The sequence below is a fragment of the Salmo trutta genome, chromosome 7, assembly GCF_901001165.1.
Source record: "Salmo trutta chromosome 7, fSalTru1.1, whole genome shotgun sequence".
Classification (NCBI taxonomy): Eukaryota; Metazoa; Chordata; class Actinopteri; order Salmoniformes; family Salmonidae; genus Salmo; species Salmo trutta.
In genome coordinates, this window is record NC_042963.1 from 13,892,160 (window position 1) to 13,914,289 (window position 22,130).

The following is a 22,130-nucleotide window of genomic DNA, read 5'->3' on the forward strand; positions in this document are numbered from 1 at the left end:
GTATCTGTCTGTGTGTATGTGTGTGCGTGAGTGTGTGTGTGCTCTGCCTCTGCTTTGCTTGGGTTCCCACCCTGATTCCGTCCTGGGCCCACTCCCCCTCTCCTAAGTTCCTCCTCCTCTTTCTTTATCCCTATGCCCCGCCCCAGAGCAGTGATTAAGTCATTCGTGTGCTCTGTGACTCACTGGGACAGCTCTCTGTCTGACCCACTGAGGTATAAAGAACTGGAGACCGCGTCCAAGATGTCCGACCGTTGTTGTCAACGTAATCTACTCACGTTCACATATGCCGATTCATAGACTGTCTATGTCCAGGTTGCATCTGGTTTACGCAGCCCAACTTTACATGTGCATACAGGGGCTGCGGTCCAAACGTGATTTAGACAGCCCTCGGACCTCAACCCTCAGCCCTTGAATGACGTTTGCCATCGTCACAACCGAGTGTACCTTAAATGTCCCTTGCCCAAGCGAGGGAGAGTGATGATCGGTGGAAATCTTGTTGAGCCTAAAAACAACCAATCTGAAGCTATTGATGTACCTAGCAAGCTAAAATAGCTAGCTAGCACTCCTGTCAGGTAGCTGGCTAGCTAGATTCATGGTCTTTTATTCCAGTAAATTTCAGAATTCCAAAAATATGTTTATGAAGTCACTTTGAGCATCATATTCCCATTTGCCATCGCTAAAATCAATGTCATCTATATATATTTTTGTCTCACGTGCCGAAAATGCAGCGTGTTGATTAAATTTGACACTTTGCGACCGCTGAAGTTTGACATGTGACTACAGTTTGCTTTGAATTGTTGGTCTTATCAACCCCAGAAGTGATTAAAGTTGTTCACTCTCGCCCTCGAGCTAATTTGAGGGCCGAGGAAGAAACTTTTGTGAATTGGACCGCCACATAAGATGTCAATCAAACTGCATCCAGTTTCGACCGGGATTCCCCTGAGGGAAAGTGGCTAGCGCGAGGGCTGAGGGGGTAAAAATAATATGATTAGACCGCAACCAGGGAGGGGCGCGACGACGTCATCACGTCATCCAAAAACATGGCAGACATCGGATGAATATAAAATGTTAATGATGGGATAAAAAAAAATCAGCCTCAGCGACAATTATTTGAATAATTCAATGGATGTTTTGTGCACAAAGGTAATGACTAAAGTGTCTTATTAGGAATTTTCCAGTCTGACTTCTCTATGTGGCCACCTATGCAAATTCTTTCTGAACCCGGGACTCAGTTAAATTGCAGTACAAGACTGAAGGAGCAGTCGAAACCATGCTTCTAGACCAGAACCCTTGCCCCTTGGTCTGATCCTCTGTCCCCATCATGTACACTGCTCTAAACAAACACAGGCTCTAAAGAGGAAGCACATTGCCAGTCCATAGCACAGCGATGGTTAGTTGTAGTGTTTCCAGGCAGCACAGTGTCCAGGCCAGGAGCTCACCAGAGGGCCAGGGGCTGGCAGTAACCTCAGGACTGGTGAACCAACCGTGGTTTCTACGGCGACTGTCCCCAATGTGTCCTTTCTGTGTCCCTTTGTGTCCTATTCTCCTCCCTTGTCAACAACATCAACAAAGGCCTGGCGTGGCGGGGATGCTGAGGCCAGAGGTCAAATCAAATCAAATGTTATTAGTCACATGCACCGAATACACAGGTGTAGACCTTACAGTGAAATACTTACTTACGGGCCCTTAACCAACAATGCAGTTTAAAAAAATACTGATAAGAATAAGAAATACAAGTAACAAGTAATTAATTAAAGAGCAGCAGTAAAATAACATTTACATTTTAGCAGACACTCTTATCCAGAGCGACTTACAGTAGTGAATGCAAACATTTTCATTCAATTCATGCATTTTTTTTTTGTACTGGCCCCCCATGGGAACCGAACCCACAACCCTGGCGTTGCACACACCATGCTGGCGTTGCAAACACCATGCTCTACCAACTGAGCCACAGGGAGCCTACCTAACAATAGCGAGACAATATACAGGGGGTACTTGTACAGAGTCAATGTGCGGGGGCACTGGTTAGTTGAGGTAATATGTAGATGTAGGTAGAGTTATTAAAGTGACTATGCATAGATGATAACAACAGATAGTAGCAGCGGTGTAAAAGGGTGAGGGGGGGCAATGCAATTTAGGTGTTCAGGAGTCTTATGGCTTGGGGGTAGAAGCTGTTTAGAAGCCTCCTGGACCTAGACTTGGTGCTCCGGTACCGCTTGCCGTGCGGTAGCAAAGAGAACAGTCTATGACCAGAGTGGCTGGAATCTTGGACAATTTTCAGGGCCTTCCTCTGACACCGCCTGGTATAGAGGTCCTGGATGGCAGGAAGCTTGACCCGAGTGATGTACTGGGCCGTTTACACTACCATCTGTAGTGCCTTGCGGTCGGAGGCCGAGCAGTTGCCATACCAGGCAGTGATGCAACCAGTCAGGATGCTCTCGATGGCGCAGCTGTAGAACCTTTTGAGGATCTGAGGACCCATGGCAAATCTTTTCAGTCTCCTGAGTAGGTTTTGTCGTGCCCTCTTCACGACTGTCAAGGAACTTGAAGCTCTCAACCTGCTCCACTGCAGCCCCGTCGATGAGAATGGAGGCGTGCTCAGTCCTCTTTTTCCTGTAGTCCACAATCATCTCCTTTGTCACCAGGAGAACTTTGCTAGTGTAGCCTAGCACTGTCTGTACTGTCTGTACTCTCTCAGGCTGTGTAACTCCATTGCAGTGTCATGTGAAATTTGTTTTGTGGTGCACTCGCCTCCGTTTTAAACACAGATTGATGTAAATGCGTCTGGCTACCACATCCAGAAATGTTTGGGTCCATTTGGTACGGCAAGACATGACAAACACGCAGAGGCCAGGCTGTGGTCAGCTTATGGGAAGGCCACACTCTCACACCCACTCCATACAAGGTGTAGCGAGCCATCCTGTATGGCCCCGGATGTTGACTGGTACCTGCTCTCAGGGAAGAGCTTGTGCCTTCCTTCCCTTCCTTAGTTTCCATCTTGGACACTGTCACAGACACTTGCCACTGAACTCCATTAAACATCTGGTTTAATATTCCCCTATTCTTCTCCCCAGACGGTTCCAAGTTCATTGAGGTTTTTCTGGTCAGTCCAATTTTCCACTGGCAGCAGAGAAGGCTATCCCAGGGTGGTTCTTCCTGGAATCCTGTCAGGACTCTGGGGCCTGCTGCCTCTTTAGCCTTTTTCTCTTTCATAAACCACATTCCTGTTCATCAAGTGGGGTCTCATTGTACACAACTTCCATTCATACTGTACATCTATTTGAGCATCACGCCCAGCACACCCACACAGTGTTGAACATCTGGCTTATCAATACAAAATAAATCACCTCACGGATCAATGATGAAACGTCATCACCAACACTACTCCAACAAACCTTACACTCACTGATACTCAGAGACTCAAACACAGAAATGGAGCATCTCAAGCTTGCAGCATCAAACATCAAACATCTCCTCCATGGAAGCAGTATCAACATGTTATTCTGCTAGCTAGTCCAAGCATCAAGCAACTCCCTAGGGTCTTGGGTCTGCAAACATTCCTTGCACAGTTGTAAACAGTCTGATTCAAGAATACCAGTTGTGTGAATTAAAATGTGAATAAAGACACGCAAGCATGATGTTGACATCATTGTGTGATGGATAATGCTGATTCCCACAAACGGAACTCCCGAATAGGATCACTGCAGCAGAATAAAGTGGGCGCTGCTTTCCTACCATTTTCTCTCGTTACTAGACTAAGCCCTCTTAGCGTTGGCTGGCAGTTCCGTGCAGGGCCATAACTACATATGAGGACACCGAGGTCTGGACCTCCGTAAAAAAAAAATATATATATAGAAAAAAACTATATTTTGTACACATCTAAATATTGCTCCCAGCGTCGATCAAAGCTCAGAACACTTATGCTCATGATCTACTGACTTCTCATTGCGCCTGCCTCTTTGCGAATGAGTGAGACACGAAACAAACTACCCCAACTACCCCAAATGTCTCCGGGCTCAAGTTGGCAACTAGAGACACTGCTGACAGTGTGTCTGCGAGATGCTGGACAAAAGGCCATTTTAAAACCGACCCACGACTCCTGTCGTGTGTACAGACAATCCCCCAAACAAACAAAAACTGACTCTCGGAGAATGAGTGCACACCTGGTAAATAGTCGCTTATATGTCAGTCAGTCAGGTGGCTAGCTGCCGTAGAGACGTCTATTGTAGTAACATTTAAGGGCTCTGGCTAGTATTACTTAGCCAGCTAGAAGGAAGAACTAAGAAGCTAACATTAACCAGACCCTACCTCAGCAGGAGCAACAACAAAAAATGGCTACTAAGTTCTCATAATAACTTGCTTTACAGAGAGTAGATTACTGAGACAGACAGTGATGTGGCGCTCATTGGTGAGGCTGAGGCAGACTGCAATGCATGCGGGAGGATGCAGAGGAAACAGAGAGAGAGAGAGGTTAGTATAGTGGTTCCTAAACTGGGGTTCAGTCCCCATGTTGGTTCCCCTGAGAAAATCTGTTCTAATCTTATCAAACAGGTTAGTAACTTAAAAATATACACTGCTCCAAAAAATAAAGGGAACACTTAAACAACACAATGTAACTCCAAGTCAATCACACTTCTGTGAAATCAAACTGTCCACTTAGGAAGCAACACTGATTGACAATACATTTCACATGCTGTTGTGCAAATGGAATAGACAACATATGGAAATTATAGGCAATTAGCAAGACACCCCCAATAAAGGAGTGGTTCTGCAGGTGGTGACCACAGACCACTTCTCAGTTCCTATGCTTCCTGGCTGATGTTTTGGTCACTTTGAATGCTGGCGGTGCTTTCACTCTAGTGGTAGCATGAGACGAAGTCTACAACCCACACAAGTGGCTCAGGTAGTGCAGCTCATCCAGGATGGCACATCAATGCGAGCTGTGGCAAGAAGGTTTGCTGTGTCTGTCAGCGTAGTGTCCAGAGCATGGAGGCACTACCAGGAGACAGGCCAGTACATCAGGAGACGTGGAGGAGGCCGTAGGAGGGCAACAACCCAGCAGCAGGACCGCTACCTCCGCCTTTGTGCAAGGAGGAGCAGGAGAAGCACTGCCAGAGCCCTGCAAAATGACCTCCAGTAGGCCACAAATGTGCATGTGTCTGCTCAAACGGTCAGAAACAGACTCCATGAGGGTGGTATGAGGGCCCGACGTCCACAGGTGGGGGTTGTGCTTACAGCCCAACACCGTGCAGGACATTTGGCATTTGCCAGAGAACACCAAGATTGGCAAATTCGCCACTGGCGCCCTGTGCTCTTCACAGATGAAAGCAGGTTCACACTGAGCACGTGACAGGCGTGACAGAGTCTGGAGACGCCGTGGAGAACGTTCTGCTGCCTGCAACATCCTCCAGCATGACCGGTTTGGCGGTGGGTCAGTCATGGTGTGGGGTGGCATTTCTTTGGGGAGCCGCACAGCCCTCCATGTGCTCGCCAGAGGTAGCCTGACTGCCATTAGGTACCGAGATGAGATCCTCAGACCCCTTGTGAGACCATATGCTGGTGCGGTTGGCCCTGGGTTCCTCCTAATGCAAGACAATGCTAGACCTCATGTGGCTGGAGTCTGTCAGCAGTTCCTGCAAGAGGAAGGCATTGATGCTATGGACTGGCCCGCCCGTTCCCCAGACCTGAATCCAATTGAGCACATCTGGGACATCATGTCTCGCTCCATCCACCAACGCCACGTTGCACCATAGACTGTCCAGGAGTTGGAGGATGCTTTAGTCCAGGTCTGGGAGGAGATCCCTCAGGAGACCATCCGCCACCTCATCAGGAGCATGCCCAGGCGTTGTAGGGAGGTCATACAGGCACGTGGAGGCCACACATAGTACTGAGCCTCATTTTGACTTGTTTTAAGGACATTACATCAAAGTTGGATCAGCCTGTAGTGTGGTTTCCCACTTTAATTTTGAGTGTGACTCCAAATCCAGACCTCCATGGGTTGATAAATTGGATTTCCATTGATTATTTTTGTGTGATTTTGTTGTCAGCACATTCAACTATGTAAAGAAAAAAGTATTTAATAAGATTATTTCTTTCATTCAGATCTAGGATGTGTTGTTTTGTTTGAGCAGTATATATATGTTTCAGTATGAACATCTCAACATGGCCTAGGCCTACATTAAAATGCAATCAAAATGCAAACAATACAGTTCAAAGTTGTCATTACCTTTTTGTTTATATCGGCGGTTGTTCGTCTTATCCCGATCACCCACTGCAGTGTATAGTTTATCCATTACCACTACATCACTGATATTAATACAGAAAACAGAAGTAATATTGTATTAATTCATGTTAAAGTGATAAAACTCTCATCTGTGTGCTCCGTTGATGTCTGTTTGTGCGGAGCTTGATTAGTGTTGCCTAGGAAGACATACGCGAACGCTATGCAGTTTGAGAAAAGAGATATCTATGTAAAGATTTGATGATTTTATGCAATTCATCATTACAACCGACTGAACAGTTACTGATGCTACGTGCCAGTGTGAATCATTTCTCATATTTCCCCTCTTTCAGGGGTATAACATTACAATTGTATAGGTGATAGGTAATGTGTTTGTAGATCGACTGGGGTGAATGAACCTACAGCAGCCAAGGTGATAATGGGGTAAATTTTGCTTGTTTTTCCTGTTTTCCAAATAGCATTTTAAAGTTGTTTTATTGTATAGAAATGCAGTAAATGAGCTTCAACATAAAAAAAAAATCCTGGGACCTCACTAAAACTCAATCCCTGGTTCCGGTATGGTTCCAGAGCCAACAGGGGTGTCAACCAATACCAGCTCACCCAATCATCATCATTTTCCCCATGAGCAGTTTTAGTGCAGGCAGAATGGGCCCAGAAACAGGCCTGCATCTATGGCACAGGGAACCACCCTTCCTACCCTGGAAACTCCAGTATCCATTCTGTTTTTACCATTACACTGCCCCGCCGTGTGTGTGTTCGGTGTGTGTGTGTATTTTGAGTATGTGTGTCTTTGTGTGTGTCTGTGTACATGTGACGTTGTGTGTGCGATTCTGTGTGTGTTTCAGTGTGTGCGACTGTGTGTGTGAGGTGGGGATAGCTCAGCAACAAGATCTCATGGTTTTACCAGTTTTAATTCAGATTCTGATGTTTAACCATGTTTGTTCAAACGTCGAATTTTGAAGTTCCACCAAACGTCAAATTTCAAAGTGTTTTTTACACCCCAGATTGCTCCTCCTACTCCACATCATTCCAAATAGTTAGGTTAAGGGTTAAAGTTTTTTGGATAGGGTTAAAACATTACGTTTAGGCATTCATTCCGAATGGTTAAGTTAAGGGTTAACGTTTTTGGATAGGGTTAAAACATTAAGTTTAGGCATTCATTCTGAATGGTTAAATTAAGGGTTAATGTTTGCAATATGGTTAATACCCCAAAATGCAAAACGAGTGTCCACCACTCTGATTGAACACACATATTCACAAATTGGGGGTGGGAACATTGTGGTGATTTTCAGGTGGACATGTAACAACACCCTGAGTGCATCGGACACAAACCAAAACATCAATACATATGTAACAGTACAACAAAATAAACAATCAAGTTTGTGGAATCCATTTCCCCACAAGTTCATCTGACTCTGGGGAAATAGATAAAAGTCCTCATTGCCAAAATCCGAAGTATCCCATTAAAACCCAAACCTACTTGATGGTAATAGTGCTCCCTGTTGCCCCTAGTGGCCGGTTTTGAAAGCAATTCCCGACGTCCTCAGGACTTGCACAGACATCCAATTTCGAAGTCAATCTGAGCTGTAAGTAACCACAAGCTGGCAGGTCACATCTCTGTTGGTAACCAGGAAGGCTGGTGGTTGTGAGTCATTCCTCATACAGTACATACGGCAGGCAGTGGGCAGGCAGTGGGCAGGCAGTGGGCAGGCAGGCCAGGGCATTAGCAATAGCAGCAGTCATGGCCGGGGCTAGCTCCAGTACGGACTAGCAGCCTCCACTGGCTGTGACCACAGTGTTTGGGGCTGTAAAATAAGGAAAATTAAGCAGTGATTTTACGTCTAGTAAGTTTCTAAACTGTAAAATATTTATTTGCTAAGGCAAATAACGTATCACTTTTCACGTTTGAGGTATGTCGTGTTTTTTCTGTCATTTTGGCTAAATATATTACAATATGGAGTGGCCACACGTTGCTGAACGACAAAATACTTTCCCCTTCCCTCATGCTGGTAGCCTGGTACAGTAGGCCATATGGACCAGACAGCAGAAAGTACACCGGTCCGATCATAAAATCTCTTTGATATCTGAAATACTTGATTAATATTATTCACGTGAGACGGAACAAACGTTAGAGTAAGAAGAAAACACAAGCATGAGTTCTACAGCGTGCTTGCTGTGACGTTACAGGGAAAAGTGTGTTACGTAAAAGAAACAGGAACAGCCATGTAAAAAAAAGAAAAGATCCCACACTCCCCCTCATAAAGGCTTAGAGGCCCACTAAAACCCACTGGTTAGTCACCAGTAGCGTTTGTTCTCCCTCCGCCTTCTCCTCTTTGAAGCGCAGAGCCTCTCTACTCTCTCTCACATTAAGGACGGCTCAGGGGACACCTGGGTCACTCACAGTGACAGCACAGCGCCCACGGACCCTTTTAGAGCACAGCAGTCTTTTAAAGGCTGAGCACTGCCTACTGACCATGGGACAGCACTAGGGGGTGCGTCCTTGAAAAGGGATGGTGGAACAAAACATCTGCGTTGACGGCCCTGAACAATAAATCTCACTGGAGGAAGTACTACATATGTCACACGGCATCACTTTTGCCTGTTGATTGTCCTCTGACCTTATGCGTACATGGCCTTAGCCTTTACCAGCAATACTGAAGTCCTAACCACTGCAAACTGTACTGTAGACAGAGAGAACACCGGAGAGGGAAACCTTTGCTGCCAGGCTACTACAGAGAGAGAGAGAGAGAGAGAGAGAGAGAGAGAGAGATAGCCAAGAAAAGGAAAGTAAGTGCACTAAGCAGCCAGGCAGACCTGCAGACCACAGCTGTAGTAATGTGGGCAGCAGTACAAGGTGCTCGAGGAGAGGAATTCAGCACTTTGGACAGCACCTAGCTACAGTACTCTCCTCTCTCCACTCTGCCTGGAATCACAGCACCGCATACTTGGAGGCTGTGCCTAAGGACTTTGTGGTCTGCGCTGTGACCACGTTACTAAGGTGCAGGAGGGTAAGGAGGGAGGGACGCAGGGGAGGTCTTGCCTGGAGGTTTATGCCGGATTTCCGTGTCTAGATCAAGTGGGAATAAGATAAAAACGGGAGGAACGAGGTCACAGTACACACCAGCTTCTATAGTGTTCAGTTGTCATCGTTGTAGTTCTACAACTATTTAACGACCTAACTCTCTCTCCCGTCTCCTCTTCTCAGGTAGCCGGGAGGCTGCGTTCACGTACGCTATCACGGCCGCTGGCGTAGCCCACGCCATCACGGCGGCGTGTAGCCAGGGCAACCTGAGCCAGTGTGGCTGTGACCGGGAGAAGCAGGGTTACTATAATCAGGAGGAGGGCTGGAAGTGGGGAGGCTGCTCGGCGGACATCAAGTATGGCGTGGAGTTCTCCAGGAGGTTCGTAGACGCCCGCGAGATCAAGAAGACCACGCGCCGGCTGATGAACCTCCACAACAATGAGGCAGGGAGAAAGGTAAACACCCACATAGAAGAAATGCATCTTTGTCTTTTTAGTTTGGTGTCTGTGCGCATGCACCCATGTGTAAACACCCTAGGCCAGAGAAAGAGTGGAAACCTACAGACTGGTGGCGGGAACCCCTGATTGGGTGATGTGCTGATTGACAAGTCCCAGTTAGCCTCTCAGCAGCTTGTTTTGCTTTAGCTCAATTACTGTTTTTTTTCCTACCATAATGGGGTGTATTTTTCTCTAGGAGTGATCTGGCACACTTGGGCCATGTTTGTTTGCTATTAGTCATCCCAGAACACAGAACAACATGAACCATAACAGAGAGAGGGAGGGAGGGAGGGTAGAGAGAGAGACAGAGAGGCATAGTGAACAACAGAGAAAAATGAAGAGAGAGAGATGTAGAAAGAAGGAGTGAGAGAGTGCAAAAATGACATAAAGATGACAGAGGGAGAGAGAGAGAGAGAGAGAGAGAGAGAGAGAGAGAGTAGAGAAAGAAAGAAAGAAAGAAAGAGCGAGAGAGTCTGACTGCCTGCCTGTGCTTCTTTGGCATTCTGGTGACAAATGGATCTAATTAATAAGTTCAGGGTTTTATCGTGTGCTCGCTGCTCGCTGGGGAAGCGGAGCGCGGCCGGCCGCCAGCTGCCAGATGGAGTTCTGCCACGGCCCTCCATCCAGCCCTTTCATGGAATTATGAAGTGTAAAGTCAGGAACAGGATATTATTGCAGTTCTCTCAGCCGTACCAAAAACACAGCACTGCTATTTCACTGCACCCATTCTGTTTCTGAAAGCACAGCGACAATGGTGGAGTTAACGCAGGCAGACTGATATGAGGGGATCGCGGTCAGGTGACCTGTCTGCGTCCTGAGTTAGGCCTGGCAGAGGTTTGGTATGGATGATGGGATTCAATCAAACACACGCTGTGGAAACTGGATTTCTAGTGCAATCTGTTGATTAACGAGACAAGAGGGAAACTCAACTCAACATATTTCCAGTTTGAATGGCTGCATTTTCACAGCACAGGAATAATGTCCTTTTCTTTACAGTGTTTGGGGTTTGATTGAAGCTGGCCCTAGACCATTTAACGAAATACTCTCGTGTCTAACAAGTTTGAGAGTCTACTACTCTACCACTACAAAGATCGCTCTGCATCTAGAACATTCCGACACAAACACTGTAGGCTCCAGTTCTGTAAATCCCAAATAAATACAGACAAACCCATGGAATTATTTACTCTCTCTGTAAGTTTGACCAGAGATTTTTTTTTCGAGGAAATCTGGTCATATCTGACTAATTGGTAGCAGACAAGAGGTTTGATGGACACAGTGTAAAGTAAATGTTTCCAACCATTCAGTCAGCCTGTTTCACACAGACAATCATTGTGGTTTGTGCCGCCGTACGTTTTTGGAAATCCTCATTCTGAATCACCATGTGTGATGAGATTGTTGGTTGACCCTCAACTCTTTTACCTTCTCCCCACTCTTTCAATCGAATATCTGCTAATGAGGGATTTCAAATGACATACAGTGTGAATGTAAGAGTCTACCGGCATGTATTCATCGATAACTCAGCGTACAAAGTATCTGATAGAAGTGTCTGTAAGTGTCTGATAGAAAAGGATGACTACTGCTGGCAAGGCGTCGTGCCAGGAAAAAAACTGCCCTGGAAAAATGCCCTGCCAACAAAACGGAACATCTTATACAACAAATACATGCTTGGTTCTTACAAGTAGAAGCGCCCAATTAGGTTGAAAGAGTCATGTTAAGACTACTACAGAAGTGTTAATGTATTCCATGTCTCATAGAAGAGTCTCACAGTCTCTTATTTCTCAATTACTTGATCCTTTCTATTCTCTACAGAATACAGTTTGTACTGTAGTGGTAGAACGCAGTACTACAGTAGGTTACTAGAAGCCTGTTGTAGAACAAGGATTGCCTCATTCCTGACACTAAACTGCCGTGGACACCACACAATACTTCCCAGATGCCCTAGGATTAGGCATTTAGTAGGAGTTCTCTACTACACTGTGTGCCACATGTTGGAGCTGAAGATGAGTTTGGTGAGGGCGTGGGGTTAGGGGAAATGAACCAGTGTTAGTGCATTTGGAAAGCGATTCAGTTTCTAAGAGATATGTCTGCTATCTGAACATGTAAGAGTGTTTTGATTCAAGATAAGAGACTTTGAAGTGTTGGCTTGGAGGGGCTGTTTTGTTGCGACATCCAGTACTTCATGCATCGAGCTTGTTCAAACCATGATCCCATTGTACACCGTGATCCAGATGCAAACAGTTAATGGTCATCTGTCGAGGATGTCTGCCCAACGTATCTGCAACAAATAAAATAGCCGAATGATCCACATTTAACTCAAGTGTAATGGTGTATGGTTATATGAGATTTAGATTTATTTTCCTCTGCTTTTGATGTGGTCTTCAGGAAGGTAGGGATAATTACATGGTAGAATATTACCAGTAAATGCATTTTTCCTCGCTCTACGGCCCGTGAGGGGGTCTTATCCAGCCAGGGGGGGGGGTTTGAGTTAATAAAATATATTGAACAAATCTATATTGTATTGAGAAAAAAAATTGGTGGTGGAAAACAAACTCAATATATTTTAAAATAACTAAAACCAACTCAAAACTGTGCAGTAATGATAAGGACCTACATTCATACAGTTTCTGGACTGTGTCCAGTTCACTGATAATCACTGAAATGAAAGCTAGACAGGCAGCATAGAACATTTAAAAAACGATAGATATAGAACAATTTTTTCAGATTTTGATGGCGAGGGAATATAACACATTTTCAGTGCGGCCCTCCAGACCTCCTTGAAGACCGAATAGGGCCCCCCGGGGCCAAATTGTTTTGACACCCCTGCTCTATGCTTAGCCAGGATGCAAATGTTTGACCCTTAGACGTAAGTGGATGTGGCACAACGCACACAACAAACAACAAGTGTGAATTCAGATAAAACAAAACTCCCCATTCTATAACACAATATTAAGTAAAATACTTCAAAACAAATGTGTTTGGAATTCCACAGATCTGTCATTGTGGACATCCGTTTCCACTTACAGGGACTCCTCCAAACAAAGAGTGCATTTACCAACCATCTTCTGCCAACTCTTGGTTATTCATTAATAGACCCAATACTGAACTCAAATAAATATGTCCTCTTCACTCAGATTGTCTCTTGGTCTTTCTCTAAAGGATGTATATGTAACACTGAAGAAAAAACAAACTAGGAAAGCACTGGTGTGAACTGTGAAGCTGATGTAATATCAGAGAAATACCAGCATCCATAGAAACATGCCGTCCAAACAGTGCTGCAAATACAACATAGACAACAGTTGTCTTTTTCGCCCATGCAACAGTGTGGTATGTTCCCAGACTTTTATTTAAAGAATATCAAGTAAACTCTTATAAGGAGAGATGTTTAAACTTGATGGTTTCAAGTATTCAAGTATGATTATTATCTGAGTATGTCCTTTTAAAAATGTCAAGGAAGACTTTAAAGCATTTTGATTCATAAGTATCATTTTCTCATACTTTTACCAAGCCCAATGGAGGATTTTTGGACAGAATCCTGTCACATTTTCACCATGCATTAGACGACTGTGTTTGGGAGGTCAGTACAGTGGCTTGCGAAAGTATTCACCTCCTTGGCATTTTTCCTATTTTGTTGCCTTACAACGTGGAATTAAAATAGATTTTTTTAGGATTTGTATCATTTGATTTACATAACATGCCTACCACTTTGAAGATGCAACATATTTTTTATTGTGAAACAAACAAGAAATAAGACAAAAAAAACAGAAAACTTCAACTATGCACCCCCCCAAAATCAATACTTTGTCGAGCCATCTTTCTCAGCAATTACAGCTGCAAGTTTCTTGGGGTATGTCTCTATAAGCTTGGCACATCTAGCCACTGGGATTTTTGCCCATTAAAGTCAAAACTGCTCCAGCTCCTTCAAGTTGGATGAGTTCCGCTGATGTACATCAATCTTTAAGTTATAACACCGATTCTCAATTTGATTGAGGTCTGGGCTTTGAATAGACCATTCCAAGACATTTAAATGTTTCCCCTTAAACCACTCAAGTGTTGCTTTAGCAGTATGCTTAGGGTCATTGTCCTGCTGGAAGGTGAACCTCCGTCCCAGTCTCAAATCTCTGGAAGACTGAAAAAGGTTTCCCTCAAGGATTTCCCTGTATTTAGCGCCATCCATCATTTCTTCAATTCTGACCAGTTTCCCAGTCCCTGACGATGAAAAACATCCCCACAGCATTATGCTGCCACCACCATGCTTCACTGTGGGGATGGTGTTCTCGGGGTGATAAGAGGTGTTGGGTTTAAGCCGGACATAGCGTTTTCCTTGATGGCCAAAAAGCTCAATTTTAGTCTTATCTGACCAGAGTACCACCTTCCATATTTTTGGGGAGTCTCCCACATGCCTTTTGGAACACTAAATGTGTTTGCTTATTTTTTTTCTTTAAGCAATGGCTTTTTTCTGGACACTCCTCTATAAAGCCCAGCTCTGTGGAGTGTACGGCTTAAAATGGTCCTATGGACAGATATTAAAATCTCCGCTGTGGAGCTTTGCAGCTCCTTCAGGGTTATCGTTGGTCTCTTTGTTGCCTCTCTGATTAATGCCCTCCTTTCCTGGTCCTTGAGTTTTGGTGGGCGGCCCTCTCTTGGCAGGTTTGTTGTGGTGACATATTCTTTCAAATGATTAATAATGGATTTAATGGTGCTCTGTGGGATATTCCAATTTTTTTTAAACAAGTTTCTTTTTTTCTCTCACCAATTTGGACTATTTTGTGTATGTCCATTACATGAAATCCAAATAGAAATCCATTTAAATGACAGGTTGTAATGCAACAAAATAGGAAAAATCCCAAGGGGGTGAATACTTTTGCAAGGCACTGTAGTTATTGCCAAACACACTAAAATAGTATCCATTTGTTGGCTCAAGAGGTAATTAATTAGGAGTTTTGATAAAGGTGCGGTGGTTGAACAACATTTGAGAACGGCTTGGTGTTTTATTACAGACTCTGATCTTAATATGATATTATACCATGGTCCATCTTTTCTCACTGACCTTCTGTTGACTGTTTTTCCATCATTCATTTAGCAGAAGAGTGAGGAAACCTCTTCACCCTGGCCTTGGTTTCTGTTTCCACCCTAGTCAGGTCATTCCAGTATTTTAACGTTGGGCCTGCCACAGGAATGCAATGTAATGTCATGTAACGCCATGTAACCTCTTACAACGCTCTCTTCCTGTGTGTCCATGCAGGTCCTGGAAGAGCGGATGAAGTTGGAGTGTAAGTGTCACGGCGTGTCGGGCTCCTGCACTACCAAGACCTGCTGGACGACCCTGCCCAAGTTCCGAGAGATCGGCTATATCCTGAAGGACAAGTACAACGAGGCGGTTCACGTGGAGGTGGTCCGAGCCAGCCGACTACGCCAGCCCACCTTCCTCAAGGTGAAGAAGACCCAGGGCTTCCGCAAGCCCATGGAGACCGACCTCGTCTACATCGAGAGGTCGCCCAACTACTGCGAGGAGGACGCGGCCACGGGGAGCGTGGGTACCCAGGGGAGGCTGTGTAACCGCACCTCGCCCCACACGGACGGCTGCGACCTCATGTGCTGCGGCCGGGGCTACAACACGCACCAGTACACCAAAGTGTGGCAGTGCAACTGTAAGTTCCAGTGGTGCTGCTTTGTCAAGTGCAACACGTGCAGCGAGAGGACGGAGGTGTTTACCTGCAAATAAAGGGGTTTGGTATAACGGACCTACAGTACGGTACTATGACGGGGAGGGGCGTAGCAGGACTAGTTGGATGAGGAGGAAGACCCCCAGAGGAAAGACAAATGGACATGGCTTGGAACAGAAACAATGAAAGATTTTACAATAAAAAAGGAATGGAATTTTTCATGTCAGCTCTTCATGGCATCGTTTTGCACAGCAGAATCAAAATTTGCTTTTTAAGAAAGTAAAGGCTAAATATCAATAGGTAATAATACTACCCCAAATCTTTGACTGACTGAGACAAAATAGTGTGCTCATGTAGTGATATATTCAAAGTGACTCTAAAAGTCGGGACTACAGGAAACAAATAGTGCCTGGACGGGAACTGTGCATTGCACTCTGGGATTTGTAGTTCTTTATTTCCCGGAATGGCTTCCAAATGGAACAGAAAGAGACTGGAGATGTGGTAGAAAATTACAGTAACTGTTGAGGGATGAGACTCTGGGAAAGAGTAATCTAAAAGTCTTCTAGTAAGAACTCTTTGGAGTTTTCTTTTGTTTTTCCACAGCGGGAGAGAGCAGAGGTGAATATTTTAGCCCCCTAACAGGAGGTGTTTTCTTTTTGGAGTTGTGTAGACATGAAGAACGCTGTGTTAGCGTGGTGCCTTGGGGCGCACCGAAAGCTGAGTCTCTATAGTAAGCCCTCTGCTGCCAACTGGAACAGTATGTCCGTTTTCCAGTCACACTGGAACTGTCTGTTTGAACACTGAAAATAAATGGTTTATTTATGTTATAGTATCTTAAAACAAAGCACTAACGGGTAGAAATGTCTTTTTTGAACTAAGTGTAAAAAATACTTTTTAGAAAACTCTGACTGAAGATTATGCGTGTCTTTTAGAAAATGGTACCTATCCCACTATCAATCCCCCTTTTTTCTAAAATGGTTTCATTGCTATTGGTGTGTTGACTACAACAACAAAAAAATCAACATTAAAGTGTATTTTACAATTAGAATCAGTTACATCGGTTCTATTTTGCTGTAGCATAGCTTTTGTTTGCAGTCATTTATGAACCAGATGGTAGGCCTACATCCTGTCTGGGTTATTTTGCATTTTCAAGCAAAGACAGTAGCAAGAGGACTCCTTTCTTAACCGCAAAGATCCTTCCTCAATTCATTTAACGTGATATTGACATGTTGCTGCATGTGTTGTCGAGATAAGCCTCAAATGAAAATCATATTAACTCCAATTTGACTGAGTTTTGAAATGTATTGCAAAGAAAAACAAGACTGAGAATCAAAGTGAGTGAAGTCTGCTGGTCTCGAGAGGAAATACAAGGCGTCAGCCAATGGCTTCATTAATTCACTGCATACAAAGCTGTGATCTCATTCTCATCTGTATTCATTGGTTGCGGTTATGCTATACAAAAGTGTCCGGTTCCGTAGAGTTTCAGTGACATAAAACATCAGAACACATCATTTAGGCACTTTATCATAATCGATCATGATGCTCATCATCTATTTTTTTCATGCTTAAGCTTCATATGTTGATATGAGACTATTTTTTCTCTTTCTGCTGATTTGAGATCATGACGACGCAAGGTCTACTTCTCAGACGGGCCAGTTTCTTTCTTGTTTAATTTTCTTGGTTTTTCATGAGATAGACAGATCTGTCATTGTGTGCACAGTGAATAATAAACGTTCAATTTAGGTGAAAGGTGCCGTTTTATTGTAGTAACGATGCAAATCTAGTGCTTTCATCGTTTTCAATGATGGTATCAATGTAGGTGCTACTCAAATACAATACTAGTTTAATTAACCGGATAGTCTGCTGACTAAAGCAAACTATTTAACGCCATCTAGACCTGAAGGTTTATCAAATGAGTATGTGTTCTAATGTTGATTAAAAGCACTGCAGCCTGTTACTCTTTCAAGATACAGTATAAACTCACAAACAAAGGGATAAACGCGTGAAAATGATCCGATTTATCTCTCAGATAGTTTCTCATTGCTACACCCACATATTAGAAAGACTAATCCCGAAGTTACTGATTAACATAACTGGAGTCAATTGTTTTACTTTGCCATGTTTAAGTTCTCTACGATATCCAGAGAGTTATCTCAAACTTTTATGGCAGAAGACCATATATTGTTTGGGCCAAGTGCATGTTGATTCACATAATATTGCGTGTCAGTGCTCATCTCAGTTGCCCATGACAACTGTTCCACCAAATATCCAAAGGGCTTATTATTTGGGCTCTGACTCCCTGCAATGGAACACATTCTTAATATGTCTGGCCATTGTATGTAGAGATTTTAAGCCGCCATTGTCGATATAAAAAATGTCCCTTATTCAGAAGTTCCAACCACCGTGAAAATGGCTATTGGCGTTGCGAAGGAAGCATAAATCATTAAATATCATAAATAAATAAATCAACCAGCTTGCTGACTTTGACATTATTTTGTACACAGAACATGTTCATAATAATCTGTGGTTCGTCTGTCTTGATTATGGTACGCACAAAACAAAAGTAAATTATCTCTCGCAGCCCATCGCTGAGTCAGTCAGTCACATGCGTGCGGCGAGTGGGAGAGTGAGTCTTTCGGTTTTCTAAAGCTTCATAGGGAGTTCTGATGTTGCCTTTTCTGGGTAATTGGGGTTGTCTGGCTTGGATTGTCAGAGCAGCCTGTGAAGCCACATCTTCTCACTCTATCATTGAATAATCGGTCTAACTCAGTCACCATTTGCTGCACATGTTCTTGACTGTATGCCTGCTGTAGTCAATATATCACAATTTGATATGAGATACTATTAAATGTTATTGGTCACATACACATATTTAGCAGATGCTATTGCTGGTGTAGCGAAATGCCTATTATTGATAGTGTTAGGGCAACTACTCTGGAAATATAGTTTACCAATCTACCAATTACTTCACACTGGAAGAAGTTAAGCTACCCTTAAAGAAACATATAGTTTACTTAACTAAAGTTACTTTGAAAAAGTAGTTCACTACATCCAAACGACTTCGTGAGAAATTATCATAACTAAATCTTGAAATGTCACAGAATACAAATTGCAAGAACAGATCTCTCTGTCGTCAGATGTTAACAGTGTAATTTAAACTACTAAACACGAAATATATGTTTCACGGGAGAATTAGGCAGATCTGATGCCGAAAAAGAAAGGAAATTGTTGCCTACTTCACACATATTTGATTTAAGTTTTGCAAAAAGAAGTAGTGTGTAGGAGTTCCAGAAGGTAGCGTGGCAAATAAAGTAATTAACTGCTGAAAACACTACCTACATTTAGATGAACTACCACAAAGCTACTGCAAAATGTAGGTTATTACTAGTTGAACTACATGTAACTCACTATTACCCAACACTGATTATTTATATCAATAAGTACATTTCAAGTGTTATGGATGCCTTTACATGTTGATGGAGTACCTGTACAGGGATTACCTCAACTCTCTGAACCCTCGCCATACTCTCTGTGTTGGCAGCATTGGCCCCTAGAGTCACTAAATACTATAGGCCATTTAGCAGACACTTTTATCGAAAGCTACTTACAGTCATGCGTGCAAACATATGGGTGCCCTGGAAATCAAACCCACAAACCTGGCGGTGCAAGCGCCGCTCTCTACCAACTGAGCCACACAGGACCACAAATGGGGAAGTGGAGCTCCATGCAAATGACCTGTGCTGAATAAGAAGTGCTTCATTTGGCCTCTTGCTTTTGGACACAAACGAGTGTCATTCTTTTGTGAGTGTGTTTTTCTAGATGGATGGGAAGGCTGGATGGAGCAAGGATGTGCATGTGCAGTCGGAAACAGCAAGTGAGAGAGAGTGTGGGCATACTGTTAAGGAAGTACAACATTGGGTCAAGCTGGCAGTTCTGTGGAGGAGAGAAATTGGTGTGAATCACATTTGTGTTGTCTTTTCATAAACTGAAATTCTTGTGTTCTCTAATAGTTAATAGTCAAATCCACTTAAGATCAGATCAAAAAGTAAGATAAAAACGAATAGCCTACTCGTCTTTGAACCAATTCATTTGTAAGGTATTTGTTAGTTCCCTTGTTGGTTGTTGATAGTTCATTTGAATTTTGAATGGATTCTAATATGGACTCTGAAAGTCAGTCACCCAGATTTGGGTTTGTTTACTTAGCCCAGCTTGAAATTAGCATTTGAGGAACTGAAAAGAGTTATGTCATTTTCTAAATATCCATGACAGATTGATGGGGTAATTTGGATGAATGTTGCATTTAAAATTGAGAACTTGTTATTTTAGCAATGTCAATATGATTGATATAACAAATTAGTTATCAAATCAAATTGTTTTTGTCACATGCTTTGTAAACAACAGGTGTAGAATAACAGTTCCATGCTTACTTAGGGGCTCTTCCCAACAATGCAGAGAGAAAAATAATAGAAAAATATCACAAGGAATGAATAATCAATGAGTAACGATAACTTGGCTCTATACACAGGATACCAGTACCGAGTCAATGTGCAGGGGTACGAGGTAAATGAGGTAAATATGTACATATAGGTAGGGATAAAGTGACTAGGCAATAGGATAGATAATAAACAGCAGCAGCAGCATATATGATGAGTACAAAGAGTTAGTGCAAAAAGGGTTCAATGCAGATAGTCTGGGTAGCTTTTTGGTTAACTATTTAACGAACTGTTTAGCAGTCTTATGGCTTGCGGGTAGAAGTTGTTTAGGGTCCTGTTGGTTCCAGATGGTACCGCTTGTTGTGCGGTAGCAGAGGGAACAGTCTATGATTTGGGTAGCTTTTTTAGGGCCTTCCTCTGACACTTCCTGGTATAGAGGTCCTGGATGGCAGGGAGCTCGGCCCCTGTGGTGTACTGGACCATAAGCCCTACCCTCTGTAGCGCCTTGCGATCGGATGCCAAGCAGTTGCCATACCAAGCGGTGATGCAGCCAGTCAAGATGCTCTCAATGGTGCAGGTGTAGAACTTTTTGAGGAGTCTTTTCAGTCTCCTGAGAGGGAAGAGGCGTTGTCGTGCTTTCTTCACGACTGTGTTGATGTGTTTGGACCATGTTTATTCCTTACTGATGTGGACACCGAGGAACTTGAAGCTCTCGACCCGCTCCACTACAGCCACGTCGATGTGGATGGGGGCATGTTCGACCCTTTGCTTCCTGTTGTCCACGATCAGCTCCTTCATCTTGCATTGAGGGAGAGGTTGTTGTCGTGGCACCACACTGACAGGTCACTGACCTCCTCCCTATAGGCTCTCATCGTCTTCGGTTATCAGGCTTACCACCGCTGTGTAGTCAGCAAACCTACTGATGGCGTTGAAGTCGTGCAGGGCCACGCAGTCGTGGGTGAACAGAGAGTACAGGAGGGGACTAAGCACGCACCCCTGAGGTGCCATGTGTTGACGGTCAGCATGGCGGATGTGTTGCTGCCTACCCTCACCATCTGGGAGCGGCCCATCAGTTATCCCAGACATAACAAAAAAAAACATGAAATTTACTTGGGCCAAATTGAGATAAAAAAAACAAAATTACCAGAAAATTCCGATACAAAATACTATTTATATCCAATACATAAAAATGGTGTCAACATGACTATTTTTATTCACGATTGTGAGTTATAGTCAATAATTCCATGGTTGTTGTTGTTGAGTTTTATGGTATATTTTACATGTGCTATATTTATATCTACTGCTTTGGAACAGACAAGGGTCCACCTTTATTTGTACATATTATGAATAAATCGATATAAAGACAATATTTATGAATAAGTCTATTACAGAACAGTGGTATATTTTGACCTTTGTACAAAATATACTCCAGAACGACCAGTTGTTTTTCAAAAGTACATTTTATTGAAAACAAATCTCATAATTATTTTGATTTTTTTCATGATGTGAAAAGTATAAATGGTTGCTGTGTGTTAAACGTAATTTTGATTCAGATCTTTTTATAAAGGAGCGCTACATACTGTGAAAAGAGCCATGCTACTTTATTCATTTGGTGGGCGCTCCCACTCGTTCTCCTGTATGTGAAAAGCATAACAGCCGGGCAGCAGAGCAGAAGTAAGATGTGTTTTGTTAGTTGTCTGAAACCCTGGGGACCGGAACCACATACGCTCCCCATACTATACCCTTGATGGAGAAAAATAAATCCATTTGTTTCTGAAAAACATTAAAAAAATATGAGATAGAAAAACAGACTGCTGTGTGTGTGTGCCTTCTTGTAAAGCAGCTATTGTTTAGTTGACAGAATCATTAGTTCATTGGGTTATATTCTGCAAGCTAATGCATCTGGCCTAATTCACACTGGGAGAGCGCGACGTGTCTGCTTTTCCAAATCAGGGACCGGCCGGGGGAGAGAGAGTTGCAAAGTAACACAGCCATTGAAACAAGTGAGAATTGACACTGGTTGTATCTGCTCCCGTGTATCTGTAACCAGCCCACATCTATGGTCATGATTAAGCGTTTAGAGAGGGGACAAACAAAGAGGGGGAGGTCCGATACGATGTACACCATTTTGGCAAGAGAAGCGGATCCTTTAACTTAAAGACGGCGGAGAATGTGTCCCAAATGGCACCCTATTCCCCATGGGGCCTGGTCGAAAGTAGTGCACTTAATAGGGAATAGGGTGCCATTTGGGATGCAACCTGAGTCTAAAGAGCA

The 22,130-nt window shown here is 43.6% G+C and overlaps 1 protein-coding gene across 2 annotated transcripts in view; it reads left to right on the top strand.

The window, feature by feature from the left end:
* Window positions 1-19,468, top strand: part of wnt7bb (wingless-type MMTV integration site family, member 7Bb) — a 41,957-nt gene extending 22,489 nt beyond the window's left edge. For both annotated transcript variants that reach the window (XM_029758054.1, XM_029758053.1), the window contains exons 3-4: window positions 9,447-9,718; window positions 15,003-19,468. In XM_029758054.1, coding sequence (XP_029613914.1) covers window positions 9,447-9,718; window positions 15,003-15,482 — 752 coding nt within the window. In that variant the 3' untranslated portion in view covers window positions 15,483-19,468. The remainder of the gene's footprint in view (window positions 1-9,446; window positions 9,719-15,002) is intronic.
* The last annotated feature ends 2,662 nt before the right edge of the window (window positions 19,469-22,130 follow it).